Source organism: Perca flavescens, chromosome 21 (assembly GCF_004354835.1).
Source record: "Perca flavescens isolate YP-PL-M2 chromosome 21, PFLA_1.0, whole genome shotgun sequence".
NCBI lineage: Eukaryota > Metazoa > Chordata > Actinopteri > Perciformes > Percidae > Perca > Perca flavescens.
In genome coordinates, this window is record NC_041351.1 from 12,035,931 (window position 1) to 12,046,223 (window position 10,293).

A 10,293-nucleotide genomic window follows, 5' to 3' on the forward strand; every position below is an offset into this window, starting at 1 on the left:
GGAAAAAAACGCATATCTCCGGGCGGCGATATTACGAATCCCACTATGGCCACGCCAAGTCCCGCCCTTCACACACTACTATTGGCCAGGCGTCCATGCTTACATGTACAGGTCCTATCCCCTGACCAATCCCCTAACCCTAACCCTAACCACTCGAGGTGAAATGCCTAACCCCAACCAATCGAGCTGTTTCGTAGGGCGGGTCTTGGCGTGGCCATAGTGGGATTCGTAATTTTGCCTCCGGGCGGGCGGCGGGGGCTACTCCTACTCCCGCTACTAACTCTCTCTGCTGCTCTCTAGCAAGTCTCTTCCTGGATTTGAAGTCCATAGCTGATACGTAAGTAACCTTAAATATTTTGTTTTTGACTGTAAATAATCGCGATCAACTATTCCACTGCGTTGCAGTCGACGATGAAGTTCAACAAAGAACTTGAACAAATAGAGCGGTGTCTTTGAGCCTGGTGTGTAATGTAGGAAATCAGGCCTAATTAAATCGACAGAGGTGTTGAGCTGTGACGTTGCTCAACTGCATTAAACGTAGGACTTTCGTAATTTTAAGCCTTCAGATGGTGTCCTGACACTTTTAACTGTATCAAACTTGTTAATCGCCCCTCCCCAGTATGTGTTTACACTAGATGCTAAATCTTTGTAACTTTGTCCGGGAGGATTGTTTAACGTTAAAGGACCGCAGGGTTGGTACAAACTCTTGTACATCAAATCGTTTCAGCTCGTATTAGGCTACGCCTTGTTATTGATTACATACGAGTAGCATACTTTGATTTGATACTGTAAGATCTTAGCATTACAGCTAGTTGGCGAGTTGAGAAAACACAGGCCTGTGATCCTCTTTTCAGATCAGGGGTTTTGCTGCTTTCCTGTGATCTTCGTAAAAATAAGCAGGACGTGTAAATATGCACATGTTGGTTTTTGAACTTAATGACGTGTAAACATTATCATGTAGCAATATGTTGGTTACGGATTTTGTATATAAATCAATACGTTTATTACGGACATTATGAAAACCCCATCCTTGTGTCGTAATGTGTGCTTTGGTGGAAATACTGGTATTTACCATAACACGTAAAAGCCTCACCAGTGTCTACAAGGGTCCAGAGGGCAGGAAAGGGAAGTCAACAATGAAACGCCCTTCATGAAGACACCGCGGCGTGTTTATGTCCGCTTAACTATCTTAACTAAATTTAAACTTTTACCAAAAATAACCGCTTTAAATAAATCAGATTTTTCTTCCGAATGTCGTAAATTACTCTAAAGAAGTCGTTATAGGGCTGCTCGATTATGGGAAAAATCATAATCACGATTATTTTGGTCAATATTGGAATCACGATTATTTAACATGATTGCTCATTGACTTTTGGAAAGATGTTGCATTATTATTATTATTATTATTATTATTATTATTATTATTATTATTATTATTTTAGAAACAGTGAAACTGTCAAACTACCCTTAATACTTTTCCTGTTGAACTTTTTTTTTCCCTTTCTTTTCATTCAGAACACAAGAGTTTAAAATAAGAGTTTACTTGCAAATCTTAATGTGCAAAATAATCGTTTTTCTCAATACATTTTTTATTGTGATCGTTAGAAGCCAAAATCAAAATTGCGATTAAAATTTGATTAATTGCACAGCCCTAGTATTTATATTACGGTTGTGGAATGACACACAGGCAATTAAACAGTTGTAAAATTCCAACAACTGGTCAAATGGCTAGAATCCAATCAACAGGATCTTAGGGATCCCTAATGTGTGACTGAAAAGATTCAACGACGTTCGCTAGTTTGCATTATGCAGTGGTGGTTGAGAAAGGGGAAGGAAAACTTGAACTCAAAAGACAATGAGCATGCTCTTTAGTCATCATCATGTTAGGGATCTAGGCAGATGGAAATGGTGAGTTTCTGTCGTCATAATGGAAATGTGGTCAAACATGTGGAGTGTAATCTGTAAGAAACTCAAGTAAGTTCCCGGTCAAAAGTTGATTTGATGATATTGGATAGCTCCCAGCTCAGTGTTTTTTAAGTTGGCCTTTTTTTTTTTTTTTTTTTTTATTCTCTTTTTATTTGGAAAGGCAAATTTCCATCACATACATTGATTACAACCTTAGTCATTCAAGGACATGTATAGGGATGGATGCAAAAGGTTCCGTTGATTTTGAGCATATTGCCCTTCTGGGATTTTTTTAAGGACCACTATGTATTCCTGTTGGGAACAATAACAAAGTAGAACAGAACCGGGGAGCACACCATAGGTTGGCCTTTTTGACCAAATAGTTATGTAAATACTCCAGGAACTAAATCGGGGACTTAAAGGTGCACTATGAGTTCCTGCATGATGTCACGTCGGTTGACGTCCCAAGTAAATACCAAACAAAACAGAGCAAGCTTGCCCCTCCCCCCATGTTTCCGTAACTGTCATGACTAAGGGCCGGGACACATCAGGCCGATTATCGGCAAGGTCAGTGACTCAAATCTGTTCGGTGTGTCCCGTGTCGTCGTCCGTCTGAGGGGCTGTCGGCGTTCATTTTGGCCGACCTGAAATGTTCGGTCGGCGGCAGGGCCGTAGGGACTCACCCGGAAATGACGAGCGGAATGAAGTGACCACAGTCTCTAAAAATCTGATGAAAATCTTTTAAACTGACCTTTGTTGAGCTGAAATGAAGACAGATTCAGCAACTGCATGGCCTATTTCTCGCTTAAAATGTTTCCAGAAACACGTTTCGGTGAACTATTTTAGTACAATATGAGATCGTATTCTGAACGGCCGCCATGACAGTCCAGGTCTGAATTTCCGGAGAAAACAAACCCATGTGACGCGTTCGTCCAATCAGCTGCCGGTTTTCATTTCTTGGGCAACATTACAGATTAGCGCCACCTGCTGTTATAGAGACGTATAACGTCTCGTCTCCTCTCGTCTTTTTGGTCTGTTCTGTGGCAGTTTTTTAGACCTCGGGGACGCGACTGATCATGTCGACGGGGTTTTCTGTCAACGGTCGGCCGTCGGCTATATGTGTCTACACCTTTACTGTCACTAACCCCCACCCCTCCCCCAACCATCTTGTCAGTGATTGGCTGGAACGTGGTTTGTTGTATTTTGGTGCGCAGCCTGTACCCCTAGTGTTTGCTTGACGTTTACGAGCCCTGTGTTGTCTCCCGAGACTGGGCTTTTTCAGAGTGTATTCAGGGGGCAGGCAGCTAGCGGATCAAGGAGAGATTCCTATGATTTGAAAAAAAAAATGATATCGCGCTGAAACCATGCAGGAACTCATAGTGCACCTTTAAGTCCCTTTTGTACGTTATTGTTGTTACCACATCAGAAAAACAATTGGGATTAAGCAAATTATGAACTAAATTGAAACCTACATTTATCTTAAAATGAAAGCAATTCCTCTGTTCCCTTTTAAAAGGTTCCTGGAAACTGGGCTGCGGTCAAAAAGAACCATGATCATATTATATTATTATGGCCCTCATACATCACTGTAACAAGCCACAACTTTACGTCACCTCCAGGTTCTGAAGATGAGCTACCCAGGATACCCTCCTCAGTCCGGTGGATACCCACAACAGCCAGGGGGTTACCCATCTCAACCAGGGGCATATCCACCCCAAGCAGGCGGCTACCCTCCAGCAGCAGGCGGCTACCCTCCAGCAGCCGGGGGCTACCCTCCAGCAGCAGGAGGCTACCCCCCACAGGCAGGCGGATACCCACCTCAGGCTGGCGGCTACCCTCCCGCAGCAGGAGGCTACCCCCCACAGGCAGGCGGCTACCCACCTCAGGCTGGTGGTTACCCTCCTGCAGCAGGCGGTTACCCTCCCCAGGCTGGTGGTTACCCTGCCCCAGCTGGAGGCTTCCCTCCCCAGGCAGGAGGATACCCAGCACAGTCTGGAGCAGGAGGCTATCCCTCCATGCCTCCAGGAGGTGAGGCTTCAAGATAGTCTTTTGAGTTTTGAGAATTACAAGCAGTATTTCTCTTTATGTATGTGTGTGTGTATGTATGTATATAATCAGACTTGTTCTTTTAAATGAATTGTGTTTCAACGTCAATATTTTCTTTGCAGGTGGAGGCTGGGGTGCAGCACCAGGCGGCCATGGAGTGGTACATACATTCTTATCTCACTCTAAACCTCTGCATTGCACTAATAACACATGGACAACTTCAGCTTAATCTCTTGTTTGCTTAAATCACCTTATCTTCAACTTAAACCTTATTTGCTCTATATGACATTTGTCACCATGGACTTAGCACTTACAGCTGTCCTCTGTTTGCAGCCAGGAGGAGCTCAGCAGGGATACCCAGGGGGCCCCGCCCCAGGCCAACCCATGCCAAATTACCCAGGAGCCCCCGCGACTAACCCCTCAATGCCTGGATATGGAGGTGGAGCTCCGTCCAACCCTCAGGCACCTGCCATTTCTGTAAGATACATTTGTCATCATCCTAGGACTTCTCTGAAACTATGTTCAAGTGCACATACAGCTAATGTGCTGTATTTCTTATGTTTTATATATAGCAAGGATACAGGGGTTCTATTAAAGACTTTCCAGGAGCTGATCCACTGAGGGATGTTGAGGTTCTTCGAAAAGCTATGAAGGGTTTTGGTCAGTAAATGGTGTTCATTTGAACATGCTAAACCCATCAAACGTATTGTCACTCACACATTGATGAGCGCTGTATTTGCTCAGTCCCTTTTGTTACACATCATAAATAAATCCTGAAATATATTTTGAACAGGCACTGATGAAAAAGCCATTATTGAACTTCTGGGAAGTCGTACCAACAAGCAGAGGGTTCCAATGGTAGCAGCGTACAAAACAACTTATGGGAAGGTACGTTTCCTAATATCTAAGATTTGTTTGTTTGTTTTTTACAGTTGAAATTCATTCTGTAATCTGTTGCTAATCATTGACCCAACATTGCAACTATATTTAGTCTGACCTTGCTCTCATGGTTTTTTGTTTTGTATTTTTCGTCTTAGGATTTATGCAAAGATCTGAAGTCTGAGCTCACTGGAAACTTTGAGAAACTTGTTCTTGCTATGATGAAGAGCCCTTCACACTTTGATGCATCTGAACTCCGAGAGGCTATAAAGGTTGGAAGCTCGAGTTGTTGGCTCCGCAGGTGTTTCAATGTTGTTGTTTTTTGTGATCCAAACTGCACTGTGTGACCCATCATGTCATGGGGAAAATAAGAACAAAAGAAAATCCTCTGCATTTTAGTAAAGGCCCGACAAGTTGAAACTTGAGCCATGGCTGTTGACCTCAGGCTGTTATGTTTCTCTGTGAAGCAGGTGTGTCTTTGAATGTTTTACTGAGGCTTTTCTTTATGTTTGCAGGGTGCAGGAACTGATGAAGCTTGTCTGATTGAGATTCTTTCATCACGCTCCAATGCAGAAATTCGGGAAATCACCAGAATCTACAAAGCTGGTGAGTTCCGATCTTGGCGTTTTTTTATATTTTTTTTTAATTCATTTTGTAAATAAAAAAGTCTAATATTTTTCAATGACATTATCTGTAGACCTATATCATTTTATACAAAAAGACGATGCATAAATAATTTGACCATATAAATTTAAGGCCATATACCTTTTTTATAAAACATTTTAATTATTCCCCATCTGATCATTATTCAATATACAATATAGACCCTTGTTTCATCAATTGTTAATTTACAGATATCCTAGTATTAGTCATTCTAGTTTAAAAAAAAAAAAAAAGGTTACTACCCTTTTAGTTGTACTGAAAAAGTAGTGTCTAAACCATGGTCTAAACAGAATGCAAATGAATATATTTTCCTAAAAAAGCCACACCTTCCTTCCAGAGTACGGGAAGAGCCTGGAGGATGCCATCAGCAGCGACACCTCCGGTCACTTCCGCAGACTTCTGATCTCTCTCTCTCAGGTAGCTGCTGCACCATTTACACCTGAACCAGATTTCAGCTCATGTGAACTTTGAGTGTTGACTTTGCCAATGTACTCCGCCCTTGTAATATGTTTTTAATGCACACAACATGTCTTACCATATCTAGGGTAATCGTGACGAAAGGGAAGTGGTTGATGTTGCCATGGCCAAACAGGACGCTCAGGTACTGGTTTTAAGTTGGTTTGCTGTTATGACATTCTTGGAAAGTAATTAGCAAGCCTGATCATGTTTGTGTGTCTGCGGGGGCGACAGAAACTGTATGCTGCTGGGGAAAATAAAGTAGGAACTGATGAGTCTCAGTTCAATGCCATCCTGTGTGCTCGCAGCAAGCCTCACCTTCGAGCAGGTGTGTATTTCAACATTGTTGTACTTCTACAAGAATATTTATTTTCCTCCCTCTATTGAAGTTCACATGTTGACCTTTTTGTTGAACACATATTTCACATGTTTTCAAATATTATAACTGAAACTGTCTTGCCTGCGATTCTTGTCTATTAGTCTTCCAGGAGTACCAGCAGATGTGTGGGAGAGACATTGAGAAGAGCATCTGCAGGGAAATGTCTGGCAATGTGGAGTCTGGCATGGTGGCTGTGGGTACGTTCTTTGGGTTTCTTTTCCAAACCTCAACCAAACTGAAGTAGCTTTCCAAAAAAAAACAAGCTCTAAGTATATATTGAAGTCATTCGTCAAAGATGTTTGTTTGGAAGGGCTTTCCTAGAAGGACTAAAAATACCTCGCTGATGCAAACAGGCTGCTGTTGGACCTAAAGACCTTGTAAATACTTGATTGATTGATCACAAGCAAACTCTCTAAATGTGTTGTTTTGAAAATAGAAAAATGTTTACAGCTGCATCCGAATACAGTTATTGATAGGCAGTCATTTGTTTAGTTTTTATAAAATGCACTGAGTCAGATTGAAAACCACAGAATTACAGGCATTTTAGTTTATCATGTTGCTATAGTGCCATCAAATTAAATGCAGATGTGCAACCAGAAGGTATGTTTTGCTTTTAAGTTATTTCAAATAGCCCCCACCTAAGGGAATTTGGAACCCATTTACAGGAAACCGCTACGGAATATCTTAAAATAAATGTTGGGCTTCATCCAAATATGTTATGTCTTAAATGTAGTTAAAGATTGGTTGAAAAAGTGTAGTTGGATTTGTACAAAATTGTTTTGCACAAATTAAAAATGGCTTGGAAATAAGTTTTACTGTTAACTCTAACAGAATGGGGCTGAGAACAAAACCTTTTGGCAGAGGGCAATAACATATATACATTAATTATAATACAGCAACCTCTCTATCTATCTATGTATATATGTATGTGTAGTTATTATTTGGCTGCATTGACATTGAATGTTCATTAGTGTCTAATGCTTTCCGTCTCAAGCAATCGGCTTTTAACTCTTCTTGTTTTTTATTTATTTAATTTATTACATTTTTACAATGTCTGTTGAATCTTGTCCCCCTAGTAAAACAAAAGTGGAACATTTGCCCAGTTTTGCAGATTCATACAAGACTCCTCTGTTTACATCTGCTCCTTTTTTTTTTTTTTTTTTTTTTTTTTTTTTTTTTTCTTTTTCCTAGTGAAATGCATCAGGAACACCCCTACCTACTTTGCAGAAAGGCTCAACAAGGCCATGAAGGTACACCTGTTCCGTCTATCATCACATTTTATTCTAATAATCACAAACCAACTATCTCCTGCACTAATGTTGTTGTGGGGAGACAGAAAGCAGGTTTAGTGAAAACTCTTGAGTTTGTTAACCCTGAGATGAGGGAAACTGGGTTTTCTGTTTCAGAAAGGGAGGTTAATCAAACCTGAGAGAGAGAGGTAACTCTTCTTTTGGAAGGGCTTTCCTAGAAGGACTAAAAATACCTCGCTGATGCAAACAGGCTGCTGTTGGACCTAAAGACCTTGTAAATACTTGATTGATTGATCACAAGCAAACTCTCTAAATGTGTTTTGAAAATAGAAAAATGTTTACAGCTGCATCCAAATACAGTTATTGATAGGCAGTCATTTGTTTAGTTTTTATAAAATGCACTTTCAGAAAGAGCGGTAACTCAACCTCAGAGTCAGTTACTATGGTAACTGAGCCTGTGAACCTAATTGGTCGGGAGCAGGTTTTCTTCAAGAAACCTAAAGTTTCTCTCAGTCTCTGGTTGTTACCTCGGTGAATCGTAGTATCATGGCTCCATTCATGCTGCCTTTTTAAAGTGGTGGTACACGCGCTTATCTCTGAGTGAACTTACTCTGTTGATTGAACCAACTCAAATCAGCTGTTCTGGAACCAAAAACTCAGTTTCCCATTTCAGGCTAAATCAACTCTGAGTTCAGGGTTAGACTCAGAGTTTGTTAAACCTCCTTTCTGAAACGGGCCCCAGAAGATCTCACTGCTGCAGACCATTAAAGTGTCACGTTGTGATGTGTTGACAGGGAGCAGGGACCAAGGACACAACCCTCATCCGCATCATGGTGTCCCGCTCTGAGGTAGATATGTTGGACATCAGACAGGCGTATGTGAAGGCTTACGGAAAATCACTGTACACTGACATCTCAGTAAGTCCCATCGACTATGTTATTATGACAATCACAGTTACAAGTTTCCCTTTTTATGTAATACATTTGAAAATTCATATTGATTTTGCTTAATTTCTCAGGGTGATACCTCCGGGGATTACCAGAAGCTGCTGTTGAAGCTGTGTGGAGGTAACGACTAAAAGAAAAGGAAGATGACCCTTCATAAGGACAAAATATATGTCCACACTAAAATCATTGTTTTAGGACCATATATCACCTCTGATGCATGCAGTTGAAGTTAGTTTTCCTATGAAAACAGCCAATCATTATTTTTACTTTTGTATTCTCTTTAGTGTCATGATAGATTAATATTTAGCTACTGTATGTAGTAGATGATTGCCAAAAAGTAAATATATATTAATAAGAAGATTTTTTTTTAAAGACACAGTCAATAGCTTTGTCATTATTGGGTAAAAGGTGGGGTCTTGAAGCAAAAAGTGGGTGCCTGAAAATATCCTACTTGATAAAGAAATTAACTATACTAACTATATTATAGAATAGTATTTAAAATGGCCAAAAAATTGCTAAACTGTAATTATCATTAAAGAAACTTTATTTGGAAGAACAATAGTTTAAGAAAAATTGAAGAAGTAAGACAAGGCGAGTGTCTCATTTATCTACTATACAAAGTACATATATAGGGAAATATTTAGCACATGCATTACTTCTGTGTTACTGAGGTGATGTGTACCTCACCGCCAAGAATTTCAACTGTGTACAAGTTAATATGTAATGTAAAATATATACTGAGACTAAGTTTCAGCAAATTACGCATTACTTAATTTCACCCAGCATATATATGACCATTTAATGCTTGTTAAACGTGCCACAATTAAATTCCAGGTAATTAGTGAATGTAAGAAGTAATCTGCAACAAAAAGGCATCTCTCTATTTTCAGCGTCCATGTTATCTAACCAGAATTTTACTCCTGCTTGCAACTCTATGCAAATTAGCTTTTCACATTATATCCTCTATATCAGCTTTACAAAACTCTTCTGTGTTCTTGAAATGTAAACTTTTTCCAATCATTGTTCAACATGTGCAGACAATGTTGCCTTTTTCCTGAATGCTGAAAAGCCAAAGCCTAAAGACAAATTATGTTGTGCCTTGTGGTTTATCTTGCAAACAATATATAATTATACTTGCACAGCTGCAGAAATGTAATCATTTACATTGTTTAGTTGCCAATATTTTGTTTACATATTTTAATAGTCCTTTACTGGTTTTTATGTTTTACTGCCTGTAGAGGGCTCTTGATTCTGCTGCCAGTTTGGCTTTAAGCTGAATATCTGTTGCACTAACTCTACTTTACAATCATACTTTTAACATAATGATGGTTAAAATTCAACTGATGCCTTTTTAATGTTCTAACAAATTGCCATGTCATAGTCCCAGTCTCTTGAGACTTACAAACAGCCACTTTTCATTTAAATAAAATAAAAAACAACAACATTTTGGCATATCTGGATTGTCTTTGTGTAATGGGATAATGTGTTTTGCAAGAAACATTGACTGTGGATTTTCGCCTCTGAACCAGCACACAATGAGCAATTTGCATTTCAAAGCCAACCTCATATTCACTAGCTTGGTCTGTATTATGACAAGTGAGCCAAAATCCTTGGAGCATCACAGGCTGCACGTTTTGCTAAAAGGTGCGAGTAATGTGGCTTACATAAGTGAAGCTTCTGTGCGTGTGATTGGCTGTATTATCTGAGAGGGGGAGAACTTGTCCAGGTTTGCTTTGCAGCTCAAGTGATATGGCACGGAGAGCTTTTT

At 40.0% G+C, this 10,293-nt stretch overlaps 1 protein-coding gene across 1 annotated transcript; it reads left to right on the forward strand.

The window, feature by feature from the left end:
• Window positions 1–244: 244 nt before the first annotated feature.
• Window positions 245–9,979, forward strand: anxa11b (annexin A11b). Its single transcript, XM_028568103.1, has 15 exons — window positions 245–337; window positions 3,525–3,933; window positions 4,074–4,111; window positions 4,285–4,428; window positions 4,524–4,611; window positions 4,745–4,839; window positions 4,989–5,102; window positions 5,346–5,436; window positions 5,831–5,910; window positions 6,038–6,094; window positions 6,184–6,277; window positions 6,430–6,525; window positions 7,520–7,578; window positions 8,373–8,495; window positions 8,597–9,979. Exons 2-15 carry the CDS (start codon window positions 3,534–3,536, stop codon window positions 8,654–8,656), a joined length of 1,539 nt encoding a protein of 512 aa, XP_028423904.1. The 5' UTR covers window positions 245–337; window positions 3,525–3,533; the 3' UTR covers window positions 8,657–9,979.
• The last annotated feature ends 314 nt before the right edge of the window (window positions 9,980–10,293 follow it).

Excerpts from the sequence above, each read along its gene's own strand:
- anxa11b (XM_028568103.1), top strand. The coding sequence starts at position 3,534 with ATGAGCTACCCAGGATACCCTCCTCAGTCCGGTGGATACCCACAACAG. Across the intron at positions 3,934-4,073 it reads TCCCTCCATGCCTCCAGGAG|GTGGAGGCTGGGGTGCAGCA; the intron begins GTGAGGCTTCAA and ends TTTTCTTTGCAG. Across the intron at positions 4,840-4,988 it reads ACAAAACAACTTATGGGAAG|GATTTATGCAAAGATCTGAA; the intron begins GTACGTTTCCTA and ends TTTTCGTCTTAG.